A 21,462-nucleotide genomic window follows, 5' to 3' on the forward strand; every position below is an offset into this window, starting at 1 on the left:
AAAAGCGGTCATTAATCAGCGTGCAGGAGGATGCAGATGCAGATGCAGTGGCACATTGAGTGGCTTGGCCACTCGAGGGTTAACGAGCCAGGCCAATTGCCAATTGCGGTGGCAGTTTCCGCTGCAGACAGTAGCCAGCGGGGATTTGCAGTTAGAGCTGGAGGATCGGTCATAGGCCGGCGAATAAATCAAGCAACAGGGCGGCTACTGAACGTAACTGAAAATAAGCCTCTCTGGCTTAGTGGGTCACGCAACTTTGCATATCATTAGGAACTCTTTCTAGCTGCATACTTCTGTAATTAGGAGCTTATTATTCGCGTTGGACAGTCCTATCATTAGTCGAAAAACACATTTTTCCATTCCTTTGCATACAGTTTAATTAACACTCTCGAATAATTTAAAACCTTTCATTGCACACTTAAACATACATGAATAAATTAATGCTGATACGGAAACCCCTTTTGGGCCCTCCTTATTGCCGCTCTTGACTAGCACAATTGAAAAGCGATCGACAAGAAAGCCTTGCAAATGCCTTCTTGGTGGGATTTTGGACCAATGCTACTCAATATTGTGGCTGAACCGTAGCACGCCTAACAGCTAACATAAGTTACGAATTATAGTTTACATTATTTACAGAAACTAGTACCTAGCCCTTTAGTCGTCAAAAAAGAGTATTTCTAAGATTCGCTTTTGTGCACTTTTCTTGCGTTCCTTGTTCATCTTGAGAAGCTCCGTGGTGACCAATTCGCCCAGTAGATGTTCCGACAATCGCTGCACGCCCGGATGATTGGGCGGTGCCTGGAATTTCCCGAAGTTTGAGGGGTGTGAACTGTTGGCCTGATGTGGAAACTGCTGGTACAACTGGAATAGGAAGTCAGTGTTCGACGGAAACATATTCTGGTGCTGTTGTTGTTGCTGATTGTTGTGACTGTTGCTGTTGCCGCTGGCGTTGTGGCTCCCGCTATTACTGCTGGTGTTATTTCCATTTCCATTTCCATTGCCTCGCTGCATACCCATCGAATTACTGTAGTGATTCTCATGCTGCATCAACACCTGCGGCTCCATCAGATCATGGCTATTGTCGTCGGAATCGTCATCCGAATCGTTGCCAAAGTGACTGCCATTGCTGGTCATTTGGTTGTGTGCACTGCCATTCAGCTGAACACAGGGTTTCTTCATGTGGAAATTGCTGCTTGCTGATGAGTCCATATCGTCGCCCTTGGCGTTGTAGACATGTGACTGCTGCATCTGAAGGTTGGAACTGGTGCTGATGTTACTGCCTGGGGCGCTGGAAGAGGAATGTACTACCGGTAGCTGCTGACCAGATGCCGGCGACTGTTGTTGCGATTGCTGCTGCAGTTGTTGCTGCTGAGGATGTTGGGTGCCAGCCCCGATTCCCTGCAGCGGCGACGACAGCGGCGACTTCATCGAGGACGATGTGGAGGTCAGGCTGCCGGCGCTATTCTGCGCTCCGTTGACGCCTACAGAGCCATCCTTGTACTGATCCTGATAGCCTTGCGAAGAGTCGGCCATCACAGCCGCAACGGCAGCCGCTTGCTGTTGCATCTGAGACTGAGAGATATGCTGGAGCTGATGCGAGGCCACTGCTGCAGCGAAGTCCTTGAAAACCTGGTCCGCCTCAATCTTTACTTGGCCATTAACATTCTCCAGGGCCGAAGCCGCGGCGGTGCTCAGGGCACTCATGCTATGCTGCTGGTCCGGTTGGTGGTAGTGGTGCCCCTGACCGGAGCTGCCAAACTGGGCCACACTGTTCATGGAGCCATTCGACTTGTCCACCTGGTACTCGTTGTAGCTAGAGCTGTTGGCGGAATGCGGCGATGTGAGGAAGTTGCGCACATGGCGATAGGACTTGCGCGGCTGGATGTGCTGGTCCAGGAACTTCATCTTCTCCAGATAGGGGCGCGACAGGTGTTCGTAGACAGGCGGATCGCCCTGCTTCCGTTGGGAGACGTAGCGCTCACGCAGGTACTTCCATCGCTTCTTGCAGGTGTCCACTGGAAAAGAAAACAAACTTTATACACAAACTTTGGCCGGAGGAGCTCCTCTTTCTCACCGTCCGTACGGAGCTTCATCGCAATCAGTTGCCAGGCCTCATCCTTCGTCTCGTACTTTCCGCCATTGGCTCCTCCGTTCAGGTAGTACTTCTGCCGGTTGTAGATCACCCCGTGCTGGGCCACTTCGTCAATTAGCTGTTCATCCATCATGTTAGTGTAATTTGCGTTTGCAGCTGCCAATTTGCATTCGGTGTATGTCAGGCCATTTCCAACACTGACCGCGGTGTGGCCAGAGCGTGGTTATTGCAAGGTATCATTATACAAACAATTGTAAGTCACTTAATAGGGGGAAAAACATTTGTTATTGTTGTTTCTATAACAAATTCGGATTACAAACTATTTAAAGAGAAAACAGTAAAAGGATACATAATATCAAAGAGGTCCTTGCTATAGGAGATAAAGTAACTTTCTTTCATAAATAAAAGCCATCAAATAGCTTAATATTGCAAAGCAACCTTTTTAAGGTAATGTTAACATCCCCAAAAGTATGCTTTAGTTTTGAACCAAAAATTCTAAAAATAATAATGAATAAAATTAAATATGTAATATAAACTCCCATTTACTTCGTTATTTCCAATGCAACTTCCTAATATTTCGCAAACGTAAAGAAAAACAGGCAAATTTGTGCTACAAAACCTAGCAGTATTAACGGTATTTTTGCAGCCTAAAAAGAGTATTATTTTATCAATCAAGCTGCGGTCACACTAATCCGTTTCGTACCCGAAGTTGAATTGTAGTTTGAGACCGGATAGTTATCAACCAAAAATCGTGAATAAAAATGTTCAAGCTGGCACGTATGCTACTGCCGCAGCAGCGGATTCTCGCTAATCCGCTGCGCCTGCAGCGCCTGATTTCCACCAGCGACGAGGTGAACGCGGAGCCAATCCTCAAGTCCATGGACACCATTGGCGGCCTCCCCACCGAACTGGTCAACGAACAAAAGCTGAAGAAGACAAGCAGGTAATCAATCTACCGGTTTTCGCACTTGACCTTTGCCTGCTGCTTTTGTTTACATTTCGACCGGTGTGGAATGCATGTTTTGGATGCCTGATTTGGGCGTGATTTTGGATTTCGGATGCGGAAATTTTGTGTTTTTTTTGGGAGAAAGTTGTAGATACCTACTTATGCAGTCACGTAGGCCATATATGTGTGTGTATGCCGTGTGTTAGTTCTGCACTCTATTGTTCTCGACTTTGTTTTTTCTACAGAACCTTATCGACTCTCCAAAATCATTCGGTGCCAATTGCCGCTCGCGTCACGGTGTCAAAAGATGAAAGCCGTGACTTTATGGCTGTGTTCCCAGGTGGGCTGAGATTGCTTATGCCAATTATCATGCTAATACTAGTGCTAAATATATTTCGCTTCGCAGATCTTGTACGTGACATTACCACCGTGACGAAGACGTATAATTGCAACGACGCCGCCAAGTGGTTCGCACAAGTCCTTCAGTACAATGTTCCCAGGGGAAAGAAAAACCGAGGCATTCTCACTGTTCTTACATATAAAAACCTAGTTCCTGCCCAGGATCTTACGCCCGAGAACATCAAACTCGCCCAGTATCTGGGCTGGTGCGTAGAAATGGTAGGAACCTCCCAGATAAATAGGTTTCCCTGCTAACGAGAACCTATTATTCCCACAGCTCCAAAGCTTCTTCATCATTTCCGACGATGTGATGGACAATAGCACAACCAGACGTGGTCAACCCTGCTGGCACAAGGTTGAAAACGTTGGTATGACCGCCATCAACGATGCCCTAATGATCGAAAACGCCATGTATGCCATTCTTAAGAAGCACTTCAGTCACTTAGACTGCTATGTGGCTCTGATGGAGCTATTCCACGAAATCACATACATCACCACCTGCGGTCAGTCATTGGACCAGCTGAATTCAAACCGATGTGTCTCGAAATTCACCATGGAAAACTACAAAGCTATTGTGGAAAACAAGACTGCCTACTACACCTTCTACCTACCGTTCGCCATTGCTTTACACTTGGCTGGGTGCGTCATTATACTTTTATTTGAAATTATGTGTATTCTAATCCGCTGTGCAACTGTTTAGATACAAGGACGCTGAGGCCTTCCGTCAGTCAAAGACCATTCTTCTTGAAATGGGCAACTTTTTCCAGGTACAAGACGATTTCCTCGACTGTTTCGGTAATCCGGAAGTGACTGGCAAAATCGGGACTGACATTCAGGACAATAAGTGCTCTTGGCTTGCAGTAGTGGCCATGCAACGAGCCAATGTCGAGCAAAAGCAAATTATGGTCGATTGCTATGGCAAAGAAGGTAAGTTTTACACAAAACATGTCACAAACAAGTTATTAAAGCGATTCTTTGCAGACCCAGCTAAGGTCGAACGAGTCAAGGAGCTTTATAAGGAACTAGGACTGCCATCAACGTATGCCGTTTTTGAGGAGGAATCCTACAACATGATTAAAACGCACATACAACAAACCTCTCGTGGGGTGCCACATCAAACCTTCCTGCAAATTCTCAACAAAATCTACCAACGTGACTCTTAAGATACTTGATGGCAACGACTTTACCAGAACGTTTTTAATTAAATTGTAGTTTTAGCATTTATATGGATGAACTGTTAGCATGGGCTCAGCAATTACAACCGAAATTAAATTTTAACTATACATACAAGTTTTGTTATTGCTTAATCATCTGTGAAATCAAAAGGCGCAAAAGCCTTTCGAAAATCTTCTACAAGTGCCACTTCTTCGTCCCGATCAAGAAGACAATCTTTCCAGTTGACTTTCTCATCGCAGTTCAGTAAATTCTCCGAACAAAAGACGTCCCTGGAAATAAGCAATTAATCAAGCAGCTAATACCAGAAATTTATATTTTAACGCACCTGGCGAAGTGAAGTGGAAAGTGTTTCATCTGCCGCGTAATAAGAGTTGTATCGTCGGGCAACTCAGCCAGGAAATAAGGACCCATTTCAGGTAGCATTTTCTCAGAATCCAAGGCCGGCAAGGTTTCAAATTCAAGATTGAATTCTTCAGCTTTGTCCTGAAATATTTCAGGTTATAGGAATTAAAGTTCGCCACAGGAAAAAGCCTTGGACTTACCTCAAAACTATGTTTTATTTTCCACGCATAGCCTTCTTCAAAGGCAAGCGCATTGATTTGTAGGTGAACAGACTTGTAGTGCCTCTCAGTGAAGCACACAACCTGCCCTGTGGATTTAAAGAACTTTCGCAAGGCTAACTTGAACTTATTTAACTCCTCCCAATCCTCAGGACTTAGTTGTGCAGCGCAAGGAACATGTTTGGTAGACAATATCATGACATGATGCTTATTTATGGGTCCTTTAGCTAGAGCCAAATAGAAGTGTTCTCCCACAGTGATAATGAGATGCTTTTCCACATCAGGCGAAGATAAACAGAACCAACACTTGTCTGAAATAACTCAAAATTTTAGAGAGACAGACTGCAAAACATTAGAAAAACAAACCTTGTTCAATTTGTGGTATTTTCGGTCGTTTATCTCGTTTATTATTATCACCACCTGGACGCTTGCGATTTCCACCATCCATATCGTAAAAATATTGTCGACTTTCGGACTAAAGATGGACCATTTTCAGAATCAGTTTAGTAGTTTGTGGAAGCTTATCGCATACGTACCGTTTCATTCTTATTGATAGATCCACCTAAATCTAAGCCAATGAAAGGACATGGTATTTCGTTAGTTGTCTTCTGCACCAGGTCCAGTAAACGTGATTTATCAACTGGTTTAAGGCTCAGCGCATATATGTACTTGGCTTTTTCGGCATTTCCAACTTCCGCAAGTGAAATAAAGCGAGTACAAAGTTCGAATTGGGTAGTCTCATCCTTGGGCATTCGGAAAGGAGCACTTTCATAGTGGGTACCATTAATGCCACAAAAGTGATAACGCGGCTTGATCTCACGGCAAAGAAATGATACCAACTTGGATGCCGTGGCCTGTAAAACATGGTATTTTAAGATACTGTTGAAGCTGTATTTATAAACATACGTTCTCTTTCTCCTGCATGCCGAATGGCCACTGCGATGTGAGTAGCACATCTACTCCTCGGTACTCCGTGGAGCAATTCTTGGACACCAGACAGGAGTTTCGAACGGCTATTACATCGGCTTTGCTGAACTGGTGATCGGAACCAGAGGAATCAGTTGCCTCAAAGCCACTTAAGTAGGCAATTTTAACGCCACTGCTTAATGTGTAGACTCCACGTCTGCCAAGATATGTGAGATTGGAGCAGATTTCACCATCCGCAAGATTTTCGAAATATTTTTCGTGTTCCTTTTTGTTTGGACCCAGAATATAAGTGGGAACGGTGACTAAAATAATGAGAGCTTCTAGTGAGTGATAAATGGTTAAAATAAACAATATTTACTGTGTTTGAAACCATTTTTGTAGGCAATCAGTTCCTCGTTTTGTTTGTCTTCGCCAAAAAAATCGCCGACACAACACAGGATTTCAAAGGGTCCCGCCTTTTTGTTGACCTGCTCCACACGTTGAAAAAGTTGTTTGAAGCGACCCCGCACATCGCCCACAACTAAGCTAGGAGGAATAAAACGAAATAATCATTTAATTCATATTTTTAATGCACATTGTTTACTCACATTTTATTGCCCGCGTCCATGATTTTCGATGACTAAACAATCGTTTTGCAAAGGGCTGCCAACTCGTTGCTCTAATTAGGTGGTGAAATTCAAATTTCAAATTGTTGTATTGTTGTAACATTTTTATGATTGTTAAGCTAGTTAAATATTAAAAAAAAAACTCGTTCCCTAAACCGAATTTAAATTGGATTAATAATGTATTACTTATTAAACAAGAGTCTTTAACATCCATGACACACTTTTTAGCGAAATTCCCGGCTCTAAAGTTTTTTCGGCAATTGCTGTTAAATTGACCGAAGAACGTTCTATAGCTTACATAACGAACTATAACCTTACTGCAATGTCAACGGCCCGAAACACGACATTATTTATGACATTGGCCCCAAACAGCAGCAGATTGCAACAATGAACTTTTGCTGGGCTTTTCTGGTCATGCGTGGCTGGCACAATAAAGTGCCCATTACTCTTTTGCGTTCCATTGGATGTGGAGCTGCGTGTGGGATATAAATTGGGCCTTGCGACTCCATATTCAAATCAGTCATTTTAGTCAGTCAATCGCAGTAATGTCGCCCAGTCAAGTTTTGCTGATCTCCGTTTTGCTGGGAGTTTCTCTAAACACCCTTCCAGTTTTTGGCCAAACAACTATCGATTGCCAAAGACCCCCGCAGCTTGTGGTACGTTTTCACAGAATTTTATATAAAATAAAGATGACTCTTAAGGAACTGATGCATTTTTTAGGATCCTGCTCTTTGCTGCAGAGATGGAGGTCGCGATCAGGTGTCAGAGCAGTGCGCACAGCGGATTCTAGGAGCAGTAAATGGACAAAAACCCGGAGGTCCACCATCATTAGATACTGCTGCAGTAAGTTATTTGTAAATAACATTAGTAAATTGTAAATGAAATACCTTTTTTTTTAAACTTAGTGCCTTGCCGAATGCATCCTTACAACATCCAAGTACATTGAGGAACCTCAAAAACTTAACTTGGACAACATAAGAAGCGATCTTTCGGCCAGGTTCTCCAACGATAGTGTCTATGTAGAAACAATGACTATGGCTTTCTCCAAGTGTGAGCCACAATCGCAGAGGAGACTGGCCATGATCTTACAGCAGCAGTCCCAGCAGCAACAAGGCCAGCAGCAGAAACCAAGATGCAGTCCCTTCTCAGCCATAATGCTCGGTTGCACCTATATGGAATATTTCAAGAACTGTCCGGATCATCGATGGACTCAGAATGCCCAGTGTGCCCTAGCCAAAGCCTATGTTACACAATGCGGTTTGGGAGCCTAATTTTTATTGTTGAGTTAGAATTGTATATAAAAAGTAGGGAATAAATTAAAAATATACCATGCTGTTAACATGCATTTGTTAATCAAACTCCCACTACAAAATTTTTTTTAAGTAACGGCTTTTTAAAAGCAACGTCTTACCATGACCAGAATACAGTGTGTCGGATTTTTTAGCCAGAATACAGCCTCACTTATAAATTTATCGATGTATCGTTTGAAAACATACAATTTTCGTTTGACAATCGCAGCTTCCTCTCATTCGTTTTTTCGTAATTATTGAGATAAAGTCGCAAGTAAAACGCGAAAAGTCAAGTGCGAGGTGCTTCTGAAAAGACAATCTTGAATAGTTTCAAAATGGTTGACCTCACCGACGCCGGTTCGCCATTCCAGCAATCCATTCCCGATTTTGCCTTCTACGTGCCGGCTGTTGTTGTTTTTACCCTGGCAGGTGAGTCCGCTCCCCCTTCCCCTTTTGTAACCACCGCCCCTTCCACTTTTTAAACCCCTCCCAAATGTCATGCATGCTATAACCAGGTCGAAATCCCGACCGCGAATTGGGTCGAAAGACTTTCACCAAGCGAGCAACTGAGTGTTGGCCCCTTTCGTAACTCCCCTTTTGCCACAGCTGTTTGGATGTGCCGTTTGTGTTTGGTTTCGTTCTTATCTGTTTTGGTTTGAGATATTTTGATTTGGATTGTGCTTTTGGCAATATGTCTTACGTGTTCTAAATGGTTATTCTGTCACTATTCGGATTTCTTGTGTACGTAGTCAAAAGTTTGTGGGTTTCAAGAACGATAAGGTCTGCTTGATAAGAATTCAATAGTCCATGTGGTACAGTCAAACCTCCTAAAGAACAATATCCCCGTCAGATATTCGATTTGCAGTCCATAATATTCGTCTATATGTTGTGTATGTTTCCCAGAAATTTTGTATCCCACAAAAGAAGAAATATTAAATAAAAAACTATAAATAAATAAATATAAAATATTCAAATAAATTTCCATTAAAAGAAATTGAATTTACAATTGAAAGTGTTTGTAAATATTACATTCGTTCACTTGTAAGTTTGTAAGCTACCTGTATCTCGTTGGTGCGCTTCCTAACTTGAGTTTTGTCTATGTGCTCGTGGGTCCGGGACTAATTAGTGGCTCTCCCTTATCGCATACTTTACCTATACCTATATTCTCTCCGCAATGCCAACTTCTTCGGACTAGCTTTAAAAATATGCTGACGGCGGAGGGAGGCAAATTGAAAAGCGCAGCAAAAAATCAACTAATGGGCATATCTGAGAATAATGAAATACAATCGACTGATTACACACGAGCGACAGCTTATTTTCTTATTGAATTTATAAATTTTAGAGAGTGTCTGACCAGTCTTCCCGAACAGCAGAAGCCGGAGCACGTAAGCACCGGCGATTGAGCGCCAAAAATTAAATAGTTTAAATTGTGTGATCTGGGGATATGTACTATCTTTGAATTCATTAAAACAATTTTTTTTCCAATCGTGTATTATTATCTCTGCATGCCGCGTGTCAAACTTGTGTTAAAGGCAATCAAATAAGTAGTCTCGAAATCAGTTCAGTTTATTTTGCCACGTTGTTTGTTTCTGTGATTTTGTTTGCCCCCCAGTAGCATGTTACCCAGAAAGCTGAACCGTAAATCATGATATCCTATACATATATATACCATCCATTCAGACGCGAACCGCTAAAGGCGATAGCCCACAAAACACACTGCCTGTAACTAAAAACCAGAGATTAGATCATGGCTGAGGACCCAGTCAACCAGAAGGCATTCGCTGAGGACGTGGCAGCTGCCGCTGCAGCCGGAGGACCCAATGGCTTTGCCGGTCCCGAGCCGGGACATCCGGACTTCAAGATGCCCAGTGCCGAAGAAATCTGGAAACTGGTCGAGGGCATGGAGGGGATTTCGGATGATGAGCGTGCCGAGCTCCGCGAGAGCATCTTCAACCCGAAACCTCCGTCACCGGAGGATTTCATGCGGCAGTATGGACATCCCGGCCACAGTTCCCGAGAATACCTGGTGTTCTTCGTGATGTTGGCCCTAATACTGATTGTCTTTGGTAAGCGTCCTCCGGAGCAGGCAAATAACCTTATCGGGTGCGATATCCGCACCCACTTTCGCGGCTTCTCGGCTGGTGAAGGGGACGATAAGGTTTTAGGGGGTTTCAGAGGGCCCTGCCAAAGCACTCATACTCTCAAACCTCGGCTAGAATGTTTGCTTCGTTTATAGGCGTTCGATTTTCGATAAGATAAACCAATTGGTGAGCGTAGAATCCACCACAGAGACACCAAAAAGCCAGTACTTGTCAGAGACCCATGCCGGCCAGAAGTTGAAGCCTAGACCCTTTTTCGTAAATTGCCGTACCATGAGCTTGTCGGGTTCCCATGACGAACTCGGCGTTATCGAGCAGCTGAAACAGTCCATAGAGACGATCGTGGCCAAAACAGGGCCCAGCAGCAAGTTCTCACAGGATCTGGTCAAGCGGATCGGCGAGATGCAGAGAAAGCTGGAGGGTCTGGCAGAAACGGATCGGCATCAGTTTCTCGCCGAGATGAAGGACAAGTTCCAGGAGACGATAGGCAAAATCGAGCAGCGTATAGTGCAACACGCCAACATAGCGCAAACCTACTCCAGTTCCAAAGTGATGGCAGTGATCTTTCTCCTTGTCTCAATATTCGGTCTCAGTCCCCTTGATTTTTATCCACAACCGAATAAGTTTATTAATCAGTTTCTTTTCAACCTTACAGCTCTCTTCGGCTACAAGCTCTACAAATCCCTGACGGAGAAGGAACTCAAGAAACAGGAGAAGCTCAAGAGCAAGCAGCAGAAGAAGGCCAAGAAGTCCAATTGATCAAGGAGGAGATGAGGAAATCCTTAATGTAGTAGTTTCCGGCACTGCAAACCCTCCATCTGTTAATCAATACAATCGCCCTGTAAATGAATAAATTATGAACCAGTAAACGTAATCAAATAAACAGTACCCCCATAACTCTTTAAATGCCACGGTAATTGTGTTGTTACGAGGAGTCGAATTAATTGCCATTAAAGTCGGCGCAGCCATCAGGAAATGCAAATCGGTGTCGTGACCGAACTTGTTGCTGCCATCTAGGTAATCCTGGCCTCCGTTGTCATGGGAGACTCGGTCGTTTTGTCGAAGCGCCTCCTGTCAGGCTGCTATTAATAGCCAGATTCAGTTTCCAGTTACCCAGTTAAGCAGCAACACTCGGAGGATTCAACAACATTTTCGGAAATAGAAAACATGTCCTATTCCAGCCGTAAGTTAAGTTTTGCACAAGAGCTTGCTTTTAACTTGGTTTGTGGTTCCCAGGTTTTGGTTTTGACTTCCATTTGCCGGACGAGGGATGGTGCTACCCGAAGAACGACATGCACTTCATCCGGAGCGCCGAATGGGTGCCCGTGGAGAAGGCTGGCGTGGGTCGCTCCTTTGCCAACCCGAATGGCGTGATCTATCCGCGCGTGGTCGGCATGATTCCGCGCTACGGAGGACATGTTCCGGGCAATAAATTCCGGGTGGGCAACACCTACGGCCGTTCCACTATCGACGCCAAGCGTCATCTGGCCCTCAACCACGATTGAATCGCAGGTTCTTAGATCACTAGCTCACTTATAGCCAATAAAATTTGCTGTGTTACGCTTAGAAAAGCACCCAAAATAAATCGTTAACTGTAGTACAGGCGATTGAAAAACTGTCATTCTATGGCAGATTAAATATAATCAATTAACAATATACATAAGTGCATTTTAAAAATTTATTGCTGCCCCCGGAATAAATATTAAATCATTTAATTGATAGCATACAATTTAAAAAACCGCTTCGGGGGGTCATAATGTTTCGTCGATATCGATAAGATTCCTAATGAGCGCGGTCCGGCAACGATATGTTGCAGGTTAAAAATATTTAAATTTATCATTTTGTTAGCGAACTCTAGGATTTTTTAACGGAAGCTTAAGATAGAATGTTAGTAGCACGATCCAGAGTCTGTTATAGATATTTTTTTAGTTAAAATCTTGATGAAACTACGGAAAACCGCTGAAAACCAGTGTTACCAAAACGCGAAGGCCGAAATATACACTGTTTAGATTCAAAAGTAATGGGTATTTTGCAGATCACCGCCAAAAGTTTAACAACTGATAATGTAAATAACAAATCATCATTAACAAACATTTATTATTGCCGGTCATTCTATATTCCCCGTTAAAATCTGATGAAATTATCTACTTGCCAAGGAGCAACCAACCACAAATATTAACCAAGAACTTGTGGCGAATAGTTGGTTAACAATGGTGCCAAATTTACTTAACATTTGGAGACGTGGCCTCCACACGAGTTCCGCCCGGTTGCAGATTGTCCAAGGCGCCACGCCCACTAAACGAGTGTGCATTGTGGGCGCCGGACCCGCTGGCTTCTATGCCGCTCAACTGATCCTCAAGCAACTGGACGATTGCGTGGTAGATGTGGTCGAGAAGTTGCCAGTTCCCTTCGGACTCGTGCGGTAAGATGATCTATCCAGCTTTATAAGGATGTGCTATTGGTCCCCAGGCCAAAGCCGAAGAGTGGACCCACAATGGAGCGAAATATGCCACTGAAGTAGGCTGAAATGGGAGTGGATATTAGGAAGCTTATTGTGAAATTGAAAGTGAATACGCACCTCCAACCTGGTCGAGACTCCACAGAGGATTGGCTGCAGTAAGAGCCGAACTTATAATCACCACAAAGCAAACACCCAGTGGAGCACAACCAGGCACCTGCATCTTGGTAACCAAACTATGACTCCCTTGACAAACTCGAATGCTTATATCCGCACCCGGTTGCGTGAGCACGGCATTCCATTGCATTATCGCACTAACGACTTGTCCCATTATGCAAATCGCCTATTGCAGCTTTGGCGTTGCACCCGATCATCCAGAGGTCAAGAACGTAATCAACACCTTCACCAAGACCGCCGAGCATCCGCGTCTGCGTTACTTTGGAAACCTATCGCTGGGCACGGATGTGAGCCTGCAGGAGCTAAGGGATCGATATCATGCCGTGCTGCTTACCTACGGTGCGGATCAGGATCGGGAGCTGGACCTGGAGAACGAGCAGCAGGGTCATGTAATATCTGCCCGGAAGTTCGTGGCCTGGTATAATGGCTTGCCGGGTGCGGAGAACCTCGCTCCGGATCTCAGTGGTCGCGATGTTACGATTGTGGGTCAGGGCAACGTTGCTGTAGATGTAGCCCGAATGCTGCTCAGTCCCCTGGACTTCCTAAAGGTTAGTTTGTTTTTTTTTTTCACATCAAGCCTTAAAAGCATTAAATTGTTTGTAGACTACAGACACCACAGAGTACGCCTTGGAAGCTCTATCTCGCAGTCAGGTGGAGCGAGTGCATCTTGTGGGTCGGCGTGGGCCCCTCCAGGCCGCCTTCACCATAAAGGAGCTGCGAGAGATGCTTAAGCTGCCCAACGTGGACACACGCTGGCGAACCGATGATTTCTCAGGTAGGAAGCAAGGATAACCCAAATCGAATCTTAATGGTATTCTTCTCGTTTAGGAGTTGATCTGCAGTTGGATAAACTGCAGCGTCCTCGCAAACGACTCACCGAACTAATGCTCAAGAGTCTGAAAGAGCAGGGCAGAACTTCCGGCTCCAAACAGTTCCTGCCCATCTTTTTGCGGGCTCCAAAATCGATTTGCCCAGGGGAAATGGAATTCTCCGTGACAGAACTCCAACAAGAGGCAGCAGTAGCCACCAATTCCACGGAGCGTCTTCCCTCGCACTTGATCCTGCGCAGCATTGGTTACAAATCCAGTTGTGTGGATTCAGGCATCAATTTTGACACCCGCAAAGGCCGTGTTCACAACATTGACGGTCGCGTTCTTAAGGATGATGCTTCAGGAACAGTGGACCCTGGTCTCTATGTTGCCGGCTGGCTGGGAACTGGACCCACTGGCGTCATTGTGACCACCATGAGCGTTGCCTTTGCGGTGGCCAAAAACATCTGTGATGACATAACTGTGAACGTTGTGGACACTAGTTCAGCAAAACCTGGATACGATGCAGATGAAAAACAAGTAGTCACTTGGGATGGCTGGCAGCGCATCAACGATTTTGAGAGCCAAGCGGGAAAAGCGAAAGGAAAGCCACGCGAAAAGATCGTTAGCATCGCGGAAATGCTGCGAGTGGCGGGCGTTTGATGTCAATGTTCCATTGGTGGTGGTTGACAATAGTCGCTTTAAGAACAAATCTAGCAATCATTAATTTATATGTCGTTTGAGGCCTTTGTTATGCATTGTAAATATAAAACTCATTTATAAAACACTTGTAAATCTACTGCTTAGTTTCCAAATTATTTGTCTAAGTTAAATTCCAGTTAGTAAAATGGATCACGCCATAACGCCGGAGCCGCACTTGGTGCCAGGGTAAGAAAATAAACTTACTCATCAAGTCCTTCTTTATTTTACACACGTGATGGCTTTTCAGGTACACTGGACACTGTGCCCAGAATCGCGACAGAGTAGGCCGTACTTATGGAAGACAAACCCACAAGCTGCTCATAGATCCCTGCATTTACCATGCTCCGGAACTTATTGTGCCACCCATTCATGCAAAGAGAGGGCTGAAGGATTATCCAACCGAGCAAGAGTTGAAGATTCTGCGTACTCGAGAGGGGCTGGTGGACTCTGTTTACAGGCATCCCATTATACCGGGCTACGCCGGATTTGTGCCGAATATACGGAGTCAGACTGGCAAGCGGTATGTGGCCGCCGCTTCTGCGGGAGTGGCTCGCCATGAGACCCTGATGGAGTGGTATCGCTGCGAAAAGCGAACGCTGAATCATAGGGATCTGCTTGAAAGCGGGAAAGGTCTGTTCGACCGCAAGATTAACGAGAGGTTGCTACCACAGACCTACTACCGGTCACCATTAATTCCGGTGACCGGGGTGTCCAAGGGCATCAAAGATGAGTGCTGTCCACCAAAAACCGAGAAGCTGTCCTACAGCAAGTTCACATCGCCGCACTTCCTGGAGGACGAGGATGCCGACAAGTTTATTATCAACGGATACGCCGGACACATTCCCATGTCAGTGACCCGATTCGGGGAGTCCAACAAGGTACTCACCCGCCGGGCGTTGTGCAGCTTCTCGGACTACATGTACAAGCGGAAGCGGGATACTTGGTGCTGTGGACAGGATCTCACCCGGCCTGCCATCACCTGTCCGCCCGTGGAGCACTTTATCGTCTACCACAAAGACGACGGCATGGTGCCTAGTTATGCGGGCCACGTCCCCGGGGAAATGTACAAATTCGGGCGCACGTACGGCAAGACCACTTACGACGCCAAGCGCTGGCTGGAGGTGCATAAGAACCTCACTGTGCTGCCAGAGGTGGCCAACCTGGACTACGCCTACTAAGGAGCCCCATTTAAGGGTATCTCCCCTGGCACAAATTTTAAACTGTAACGTTTTCCGCAGAGCGTTGCCACAACTTGCAGTGAATGCAATATTAACTGGCTATCTTGCACCTGGTCCCACCGGCGATTGTTGTGATGTATCGATACAACAACAACATCCCCAGCTTTCTATCTACGTCGTTTGTTGCAGCAAATAAATAAGTTTTAATTGATTGTGCGCCTCTAAAATGTACGAATCGTGTCTAATGCCGCGACCAACTGCTGTGCAGTGCCCCCCGTAATCGGCGCCAATGTGAAATCGGCCGTTTGGGCAACAGAAAAGGCATAAAGTGTCAAAAAAACGCTAAGGGAAAAAATCTTTAGAATCGAATTCGAACAATTCAAACACACACACATCGTGCTGTACCGTTCACACACCGCATCGCAGTACAGTACCGCAGTGCGTGCGAGTGAGACGACCAGAATATCGGCAGATAACATACATTTGTGTACCTACCTCTCTTCCAAGTGGTGAGTTGAATGCCGATTATGCACCCTGCACGCGTCGCACCGAGCATTGTATGCAATAAGTAAAGTGCATTGCAGCGAACTGAAAAAAAAACATAGTGAAACTAGAAACCCCTGGAAATTCTCTATCTGAAAGGACCCAATAGAAGCCCTCCTTCAACATATCCTCCATTCGACTAAGATTTATGGCGGGAACTCAAACGGAGTGTGCGCACAGGTCACTAACAAGTCGGTGCGACCCCAACTGCGGTCGACTTGTTTATTAAGAGCGAACAAACGAATAAAAATAAAAACAAAAAAATATATATGTAATATCTTGTGGCAGGTGAGATTTACGACGGTACGTTGTTGTTGGTTTTCAGAGAGGAGCTCTTCGTATTGAGAACGGGGGCGAATGGGAAACCGTGAAAAACCGCCAAAATGGGTTGAGTTCTTTTTGCATCGATTTTCCCGGCTGATATAAAGTTTGAAAAGTGTCTTAACGGAATAGAATCATACAATTAATAAAAGCACCTACATCTTAATGAATCGCTCGAAAATATAACGGTATAAACGAATAATACTCAAAAAAAGTTGTAAATCTCCTAATGCTTCCATTTTTTTCTTTTGATAAAGAATAGATGCATAATCAGTTTTACATATAGTAATACGGATTTAAATTATGAAAAATCTGTAATTTAAATTTAAAAGACCGACATATTCAGGGATGTAACGGCTTTTTTTTTTGTCGATGTAGTGGTTCGAATACGAATTTCAACATTGATGGCAACAAGCAATGATAAAGTGTAGTGTAAATCAGGTAATAACTCTTGTACTCTTTTTTAATTGCAGAAGAGCGAGTGGAGTGATGAGCGAATCTCTGACTTCTCAAGTGGAGGAGACCAAGGTGTCCGATGAAGATGGCGCAAAAGAGAAAGCTGAAGTGTCCACGGCCAAAGAAACCGCTGGATCGGCCATGAATGTGGACACAAATGACACTGGTGGGCAGCAGCAGGTACAGAGTGACCCGGGAGATAAGGAGAAAACTGTCACGGTGGATATAAACACACTTACACCTTCGACGCCCTCTCAAACCCCGCCACAATTGCTGGCCTCTGAAACTGCCACATCGGGAAGCGCGGCTATCATCCCGGAGAACATTTTATCGCCGCCCAAGTCGGAAACACAGACGGATGAAACCAACACGGCCACATCGACATCCTGCTCCCCGGCTTCAGAGGGTCAGCGGTCTCCTGCTGCAGAAAGCCAGCAAACGGCTCCTAAGGCGACGACGCAGCAGGAGAAGGCTCAGCCAACAGCAACAGTCAATGGCTCCATACCAAAGTCGGGAAAACCTCTCTCCTCAGCGCTTAGCGGAAAGAAGCCCAGCAAGGCGGCCACCACGTCACCACGAGCCTCCCGTTCCCGCAAGCCCAAGGCGTTGCCCATGTACGAAAGCGAGATTAGCGATAACAAGGTCGGCATCAAACTGTGCATAAAGAAATCCGACGCCGGAGAGGGTGCTCCCGCTGGGGCCACATCTCCACCAGTCGTTGTTCCTGTGCCCTCGAAACCGGTGCGCAAGCGCGTACGCAAACCAAAGCAACAAGACAGTGATGAGGCCGAGTATGAACCCCGCAAGAAAAAGGGTGGGGGAGGTAGTAGCGGAGCAGAGAAAAAGGTTTCAGCGAGCTCTGACGCGGAAGCTGCCAGCGAACCGATCGAGCAGAGTGTCTGGGCGCAAAAGCTGCCTGAGGAAGTCCTCTATAGGGTGAGATTCGGTCAAGTATCTAAATAAAACAAATATATAACGAAAGTTGATTTTGTTTTAGATCTTCGAACACGCAGTTGACACGCAGGGCTGTTTGCCCACCCTCTTTCGCCTTGGCAGGGTTTGCTCACTCTGGCGCCAGGTTTCCCTTAGGCCCACTCTTTGGCGAACCATGGATCTGACCACTTGGGTCAAGGAGAAGTATCGCACTGAACTAAAACTCAAGTGGTTTGTAGACAACCGCTGCAGTGCCTGTACAGAGCTGAATGTTTGTAAGTGGGGAAAACAAAGCCTGAAACTATCATATAACTCAAGTTATCATTTCTCAGCCAATTGGAAAATATCAGACATAAATTGCTTCCTTGCCAAGTTGTCAGCCGGTTGCCCGAATCTGGCTGGCATTACGCTCTCCGGCTGGAAAGGTTTCACCTCAGATCATTTGACGTATTTAGTGGATAACATGCACAAGTTGCAGCGCTTAGACTTGAGCTCCATTAATGTAAGTTGTGACGTATGGTTGCTAAGCTTTTTCTGATGCTAATTTTCAACGACCAGGTTGAGATGAATGCAAGCAAAAGTGCAGTTGGTGTCAACTCCCTGTGCAATGCATTGCAGACCATGGGCAGCCGTCTAACGCATCTTTACTTGGCGCACAATCGTCTAGCGGGTATTCCGCAAATAGTCGGAATTCTTTCGGTAAGTAGTGCTACATCCTACTCGCTTTGATTTGTTTTTAATTTGTTCTTGTTTCAGACGCACTGTCCGAATCTAACGTTATTGGATCTCTCGAATGTGACCACTCAGGCCACTTCACACGGTGTACTCCACATTGAAAAGTTGCAGCGCGGTTGCCAGAAACTAAAGGTCCTGCGGGTGACAAACTCTCACATTACACCAAGCACGGCATCAATGCAGGAAATTGTAAGACGTTCGATGTTATGAATGATGATACGGTTATTTAAATTGAAATTTTTTAGATGGACTCTCCTGGCTTTCCAGAGCTGGAAGAACTGTCGGTGGCTGCCTTGACGGATGAATCACGCATCATCAGCGACGATCACCTACAGCGCATCCTGAAGAGCAGCTCTAAGCTCAAGCTGCTTGACGTGCGCAATTGCACAAGGCTGACACACGAGAGCCTTATCCGTCTACCAGCGTGGGATATCAAGCATTTATTCCTGTCAGGGTGCTCAGTAACTCGGGACATGGGGTAAGTCTAATGTTTTATTATTTTTAACTATTCGCTATAATTACCTTTAATCCCAATTAGATCGGGCCTCGAACTCATTGCCTCTAAGTGGGCCCACAGTCTTATTGAACTGGATCTGGCTTGGGCGAATATGCAACAACCTATTGATAATGCGCTTCGCGCACTCGCTGAGAAAGGCAGGGAGTCCCCGATGGCGTGAGTATATACCTAATTAATTAAACTATTGTGAGCTTATTAAACTCAACTTGCGCCTTGCAGTCATTTAAATCTTTGCGGCTCCTCCGTTTCCGATGAGGCGGTTAAGGAAATACTGACGAACTGCCGGAAGATGAGCTCTATTAATCTGGCATCGTGCCGCGGATTGCCGCGTGGAGTAAAGCGCCTGATGCAGGGACCTCAGGAGTTGGGTGAACTACGAGAGGTTCTGGGCGTACAGCTGAAGAACAGTAGCGGGAGCAACTAATCCAGTCAGTGGCCGAGTCCACACATCGGTTTTATTGTTGATCATGCGGGCCAAGTTTAAATGTAATTTAAATTGTTGCATCCCTCTCCGCGCGAAAGGCGTTAAGCGCTTTTGTTGATTTTGTAAAGTAGTCCGCAAACAAATTGCAATATTTGCATATTTGCAATCGCTTGCATCTTCCAATAATGCTTATCTTGTTTATAGGCCTTAGGGTTTAATTATTGTACTATTGTACTAGTTTAGTATTCTCTGCACAGTGGCAGCCGTGAGTTTCTCCCTTCTTGGAGGTTCCCGCATTAGATGCTGTGTAAAAGAGCAACCTTTTGTAAATGCAATATGTATTCATAATTTAGTTGATTCGAATTTTTTGCAGCGAGAAAATCATTCACTTTCGAAGCCGACCCGATTGTATCGATTTTCATTGATTTTTTTTAGTACATATATAATTATATATATTTACTGATTTATTGTTAGTTAAGTCCGACCATTGAGCGTTTGTAAAGTATGTATACAAGAATTTAAAATAAGTTTAAAGTGTATGATGATTCGCAATACAAAAATGATATATTTACCGTAAAGTAGTCGTCAATTCAAAGTCGCTAAGGCAATTTGTAGAATGTTTTAACCCGATAGAATTGTACATATTGGCGTTAGAGAAACTTTCTGATTGGATGTTTTTATAAAAAAAATAACCACTTATAAAAGTAACGCATATAACACACATACATAACATAAAGTAAAACAATTCAATTGTTAAGCATTATTAGCAGTTAAGAGACGGCAATTAAAGGTACATTTAATTTAAAATAAACGCAAACATTTTCAATCCTACGACCAGACCAGCATTGTCTTGATTCATTATCAGAGCAAAACAAGGCTACCTCGAATTGGGTTTATTGTATAAGTTTATTCAAATATGTGGGAGATAATATTGCATTACGAGCTATTTACGGCCAAGACAGCAATTACAGTACGAACCCAGTTTAGGTTAGATACATCAGTTCTATTGATCTCCTACTCGATTTAGTTCTTCTGCAGCTTGTCTACGTCCTGAATGTAATCGGTGCCGACCTTGACGATGGCAGCTCCTGTTCCTAATCCTGCTAAAGTAGCCAAAAGGGCGTTATCCTGTGGCAAGGCAGACTTGATAAGTGCCCAGGCGAGCACAGATCCCATGGAGAAAAGGGTGGCTCCCAGCAGGGCGTACGCTCCCCGCTTGTTGTTCTTCACGTTCTTTAGGTGTGGTCTTCCATAGATGTAGAAGGCACTGCCCACCACCGCTGAGATGAGAAACACGTTCGTGAGGTCTTTCTTCGGCAGGATCTTGGGCACTATCTGGGGGTTCATGACATTCACCGCAAGGGCTCCGTAGCTCACCAACCCGTGGAGCGGAACGTAGTAGTTGAAAACATTTTCCTTGGTGAAAGGCTTAAGGCCCACTTTGTCACATATGCTGCAGGCGTCGTTTGACTGTGTGCTGGCCATTATTTTCGCTGAAAATGCAATTAAATCTTAAGATCCCGGTTTGGTGGGGTCGATGAGTCGTCTTCTTCTTCTTGTTATGTAAAGAACAGGGTTGCCTAGGCACACCAGAGCTTTTAACTTTGCCGGTATTCACGGTCAATCTGCAGAGAATCACTGTTCTCGGGTAAAAAGTAAAAATGTTTTGACAAAAAAATAAAAATATCCGTCCGGTTGTAGTAAGTTTTTGAGTATAAGCAAAGACAGTATGGTTTTCAGAATCATATTTTTATTGGATTTTGAAAGCTACGTTGATGTTGAAAAAGTTAAATTTCCCATTCCATTTTTTTTATTCTTTTTTAACTAAGTATTTCCGCTAAATGGTTTTATAATTTTGCTTTTGAATTTCATATTTGGTAGCACCTTAAATACTTTAACTCATTGTGGAATTAAAAAAAGATCTAAGAAATCATTTGAAAAGCATCTTTTAAAGGAAACACCGTAAACTTGTTTTCAAAATATATTGTTTAGATGATTTAGTTACTAACATAAGATTTAATTAGAGGTTCCGGAGTTAGTTACCTTTTCAAACAAAAGCATCAACTCTGATGAACAGCCGGCACAGTGTGCAAAACCAGGTGGCAACACCAGCCGG

At 44.6% G+C, this 21,462-nt stretch overlaps 11 protein-coding genes across 15 annotated transcripts; 7 read left to right on the forward strand and 4 right to left on the reverse strand.

Moving 5' to 3' along the window:
* Window positions 1-358: 358 nt before the first annotated feature.
* Window positions 359-2,317, reverse strand: LOC108086444 (uncharacterized protein DDB_G0283357). The gene is made up of 2 exons (XM_017183362.2): window positions 2,075-2,317; window positions 359-2,015 (listed from the first exon to the last, which is right to left on the reverse strand). Exons 1-2 carry the CDS (start codon window positions 2,223-2,225, stop codon window positions 655-657), a joined length of 1,512 nt encoding a protein of 503 aa, XP_017038851.1. The 5' UTR covers window positions 2,226-2,317; the 3' UTR covers window positions 359-654.
* A 466-nt stretch (window positions 2,318-2,783) lies between these two features.
* Window positions 2,784-4,720, forward strand: LOC108086445 (farnesyl pyrophosphate synthase). Its single transcript, XM_017183363.2, has 6 exons — window positions 2,784-3,035; window positions 3,284-3,378; window positions 3,445-3,656; window positions 3,715-4,076; window positions 4,138-4,364; window positions 4,419-4,720. The coding sequence occupies exons 1-6, from the start codon at window positions 2,854-2,856 to the stop codon at window positions 4,598-4,600; spliced, it is 1,260 nt and encodes a 419-aa protein (XP_017038852.1). The 5' UTR covers window positions 2,784-2,853; the 3' UTR covers window positions 4,601-4,720.
* Window positions 4,597-6,772, reverse strand: LOC108086443 (CWF19-like protein 1 homolog). Its single transcript, XM_017183360.1, has 8 exons — window positions 6,688-6,772; window positions 6,459-6,625; window positions 6,080-6,402; window positions 5,710-6,027; window positions 5,540-5,648; window positions 5,156-5,484; window positions 4,939-5,096; window positions 4,597-4,882 (listed from the first exon to the last, which is right to left on the reverse strand). Exons 1-8 carry the CDS (start codon window positions 6,705-6,707, stop codon window positions 4,741-4,743), a joined length of 1,566 nt encoding a protein of 521 aa, XP_017038849.1. The 5' UTR covers window positions 6,708-6,772; the 3' UTR covers window positions 4,597-4,740.
* A 454-nt stretch (window positions 6,773-7,226) lies between these two features.
* On the forward strand, window positions 7,227-8,092 carry LOC108086434. Its single transcript, XM_017183342.2, has 3 exons — window positions 7,227-7,361; window positions 7,426-7,548; window positions 7,611-8,092. The coding sequence occupies exons 1-3, from the start codon at window positions 7,251-7,253 to the stop codon at window positions 7,974-7,976; spliced, it is 600 nt and encodes a 199-aa protein (XP_017038831.1). The 5' UTR covers window positions 7,227-7,250; the 3' UTR covers window positions 7,977-8,092.
* Window positions 8,093-8,191: 99 nt separating this feature from the next.
* Window positions 8,192-10,981, forward strand: LOC108086435. Of its 4 annotated transcripts, none has more exons than XM_017183344.2 (3): window positions 8,317-8,423; window positions 9,675-10,060; window positions 10,749-10,981. In XM_017183344.2, the coding sequence occupies exons 2-3, from the start codon at window positions 9,742-9,744 to the stop codon at window positions 10,850-10,852; spliced, it is 423 nt and encodes a 140-aa protein (XP_017038833.1). In that variant the 5' UTR covers window positions 8,317-8,423; window positions 9,675-9,741; the 3' UTR covers window positions 10,853-10,981. The 4 variants fall into 4 exon arrangements, with proteins under 4 accessions (XP_017038835.1, XP_017038833.1, XP_017038832.1 ...); XM_017183343.2 differs by lacking the exon at window positions 8,317-8,423 and adding an exon at window positions 9,266-9,379; XM_017183346.2 differs by lacking the exon at window positions 9,675-10,060 and having other exon boundaries at window positions 8,192-8,423.
* Window positions 10,982-11,245: 264 nt separating this feature from the next.
* Window positions 11,246-11,751, forward strand: LOC108086437 (protein FAM166B). Its single transcript, XM_017183348.2, has 2 exons — window positions 11,246-11,276; window positions 11,330-11,751. Exons 1-2 carry the CDS (start codon window positions 11,261-11,263, stop codon window positions 11,596-11,598), a joined length of 285 nt encoding a protein of 94 aa, XP_017038837.1. The 5' UTR covers window positions 11,246-11,260; the 3' UTR covers window positions 11,599-11,751.
* Window positions 11,752-11,872: 121 nt separating this feature from the next.
* On the forward strand, window positions 11,873-14,336 carry LOC108086432 (NADPH:adrenodoxin oxidoreductase, mitochondrial). Its single transcript, XM_017183339.2, has 4 exons — window positions 11,873-12,515; window positions 12,904-13,276; window positions 13,332-13,503; window positions 13,557-14,336. The coding sequence occupies exons 1-4, from the start codon at window positions 12,304-12,306 to the stop codon at window positions 14,198-14,200; spliced, it is 1,401 nt and encodes a 466-aa protein (XP_017038828.1). The 5' UTR covers window positions 11,873-12,303; the 3' UTR covers window positions 14,201-14,336.
* Window positions 12,499-12,805, reverse strand: LOC108086438. The gene is made up of 2 exons (XM_017183349.2): window positions 12,672-12,805; window positions 12,499-12,615 (listed from the first exon to the last, which is right to left on the reverse strand). Exons 1-2 carry the CDS (start codon window positions 12,772-12,774, stop codon window positions 12,536-12,538), a joined length of 183 nt encoding a protein of 60 aa, XP_017038838.1. The 5' UTR covers window positions 12,775-12,805; the 3' UTR covers window positions 12,499-12,535.
* LOC108086433 (UPF0605 protein CG18335) lies at window positions 14,310-15,628 on the forward strand. Its single transcript, XM_017183340.1, has 2 exons — window positions 14,310-14,425; window positions 14,487-15,628. Exons 1-2 carry the CDS (start codon window positions 14,385-14,387, stop codon window positions 15,415-15,417), a joined length of 972 nt encoding a protein of 323 aa, XP_017038829.1. The 5' UTR covers window positions 14,310-14,384; the 3' UTR covers window positions 15,418-15,628.
* Window positions 15,629-15,753: 125 nt separating this feature from the next.
* LOC108086430 (F-box/LRR-repeat protein 6) lies at window positions 15,754-20,185 on the forward strand. Of its 2 annotated transcripts, none has more exons than XM_017183337.2 (9): window positions 15,754-16,248; window positions 16,755-17,673; window positions 17,735-17,945; window positions 18,003-18,172; window positions 18,229-18,369; window positions 18,427-18,594; window positions 18,651-18,883; window positions 18,944-19,078; window positions 19,142-20,185. In XM_017183337.2, exons 2-9 carry the CDS (start codon window positions 16,771-16,773, stop codon window positions 19,344-19,346), a joined length of 2,166 nt encoding a protein of 721 aa, XP_017038826.1. In that variant the 5' UTR covers window positions 15,754-16,248; window positions 16,755-16,770; the 3' UTR covers window positions 19,347-20,185. The 2 variants fall into 2 exon arrangements, with proteins under 2 accessions (XP_017038826.1, XP_017038825.1); XM_017183336.2 differs by having other exon boundaries at window positions 15,754-15,926.
* Window positions 20,186-20,233: 48 nt separating this feature from the next.
* On the reverse strand, window positions 20,234-21,049 carry LOC108086436. The gene has a single exon (XM_017183347.2). The coding sequence runs from the start codon at window positions 20,829-20,831 to the stop codon at window positions 20,370-20,372; it is 462 nt and encodes a 153-aa protein (XP_017038836.1). The 5' UTR covers window positions 20,832-21,049; the 3' UTR covers window positions 20,234-20,369.
* Window positions 21,050-21,462: the final 413 nt, after the last annotated feature.

Source organism: Drosophila ficusphila, unplaced genomic scaffold, assembly GCF_018152265.1.
Source record: "Drosophila ficusphila isolate 14025-0441.05 unplaced genomic scaffold, ASM1815226v1 contig_414, whole genome shotgun sequence".
In the NCBI taxonomy this organism is placed as follows: Eukaryota; Metazoa; Arthropoda; class Insecta; order Diptera; family Drosophilidae; genus Drosophila; species Drosophila ficusphila.

Excerpts from the sequence above, each read along its gene's own strand:
- LOC108086444 (XM_017183362.2), bottom strand. The coding sequence starts at position 2,225 with ATGATGGATGAACAGCTAATTGACGAAGTGGCCCAGCACGGGGTGATC. Across the intron at positions 2,016-2,074 it reads GATGAAGCTCCGTACGGACG|TGGACACCTGCAAGAAGCGA; the intron begins GTGAGAAAGAGG and ends TTTCTTTTCCAG.
- LOC108086445 (XM_017183363.2), top strand. The coding sequence starts at position 2,854 with ATGTTCAAGCTGGCACGTATGCTACTGCCGCAGCAGCGGATTCTCGCT. Across the intron at positions 3,379-3,444 it reads CTTTATGGCTGTGTTCCCAG|ATCTTGTACGTGACATTACC; the intron begins GTGGGCTGAGAT and ends TTCGCTTCGCAG. Across the intron at positions 4,365-4,418 it reads CGATTGCTATGGCAAAGAAG|ACCCAGCTAAGGTCGAACGA; the intron begins GTAAGTTTTACA and ends GATTCTTTGCAG.
- LOC108086443 (XM_017183360.1), bottom strand. The coding sequence starts at position 6,707 with ATGGACGCGGGCAATAAAAT. Across the intron at positions 6,403-6,458 it reads CAAAAATGGTTTCAAACACA|TCACCGTTCCCACTTATATT; the intron begins GTAAATATTGTT and ends TCATTATTTTAG. Across the intron at positions 5,097-5,155 it reads AAATAAAACATAGTTTTGAG|GACAAAGCTGAAGAATTCAA; the intron begins GTAAGTCCAAGG and ends GAAATATTTCAG.
- LOC108086434 (XM_017183342.2), top strand. The coding sequence starts at position 7,251 with ATGTCGCCCAGTCAAGTTTTGCTGATCTCCGTTTTGCTGGGAGTTTCT. Across the intron at positions 7,362-7,425 it reads AAAGACCCCCGCAGCTTGTG|GATCCTGCTCTTTGCTGCAG; the intron begins GTACGTTTTCAC and ends TGCATTTTTTAG. Across the intron at positions 7,549-7,610 it reads CATCATTAGATACTGCTGCA|TGCCTTGCCGAATGCATCCT; the intron begins GTAAGTTATTTG and ends TTTTAAACTTAG.
- LOC108086435 (XM_017183344.2), top strand. The coding sequence starts at position 9,742 with ATGGCTGAGGACCCAGTCAACCAGAAGGCATTCGCTGAGGACGTGGCA. Across the intron at positions 10,061-10,748 it reads CCTAATACTGATTGTCTTTG|CTCTCTTCGGCTACAAGCTC; the intron begins GTAAGCGTCCTC and ends TCAACCTTACAG.
- LOC108086432 (XM_017183339.2), top strand. The coding sequence starts at position 12,304 with ATGGTGCCAAATTTACTTAACATTTGGAGACGTGGCCTCCACACGAGT. Across the intron at positions 12,516-12,903 it reads GTTCCCTTCGGACTCGTGCG|CTTTGGCGTTGCACCCGATC; the intron begins GTAAGATGATCT and ends CGCCTATTGCAG. Across the intron at positions 13,504-13,556 it reads GCGAACCGATGATTTCTCAG|GAGTTGATCTGCAGTTGGAT; the intron begins GTAGGAAGCAAG and ends CTTCTCGTTTAG.
- LOC108086438 (XM_017183349.2), bottom strand. The coding sequence starts at position 12,774 with ATGCAGGTGCCTGGTTGTGCTCCACTGGGTGTTTGCTTTGTGGTGATT. Across the intron at positions 12,616-12,671 it reads GAGTCTCGACCAGGTTGGAG|CCTACTTCAGTGGCATATTT; the intron begins GTGCGTATTCAC and ends CTCCCATTTCAG.
- LOC108086433 (XM_017183340.1), top strand. The coding sequence starts at position 14,385 with ATGGATCACGCCATAACGCCGGAGCCGCACTTGGTGCCAGG. Across the intron at positions 14,426-14,486 it reads GAGCCGCACTTGGTGCCAGG|GTACACTGGACACTGTGCCC; the intron begins GTAAGAAAATAA and ends ATGGCTTTTCAG.
- LOC108086430 (XM_017183337.2), top strand. The coding sequence starts at position 16,771 with ATGAGCGAATCTCTGACTTCTCAAGTGGAGGAGACCAAGGTGTCCGAT. Across the intron at positions 18,173-18,228 it reads TAGACTTGAGCTCCATTAAT|GTTGAGATGAATGCAAGCAA; the intron begins GTAAGTTGTGAC and ends TTCAACGACCAG. Across the intron at positions 19,079-19,141 it reads GGCAGGGAGTCCCCGATGGC|TCATTTAAATCTTTGCGGCT; the intron begins GTGAGTATATAC and ends TGCGCCTTGCAG.
- LOC108086436 (XM_017183347.2), bottom strand. The coding sequence starts at position 20,831 with ATGGCCAGCACACAGTCAAACGACGCCTGCAGCATATGTGACAAAGTG.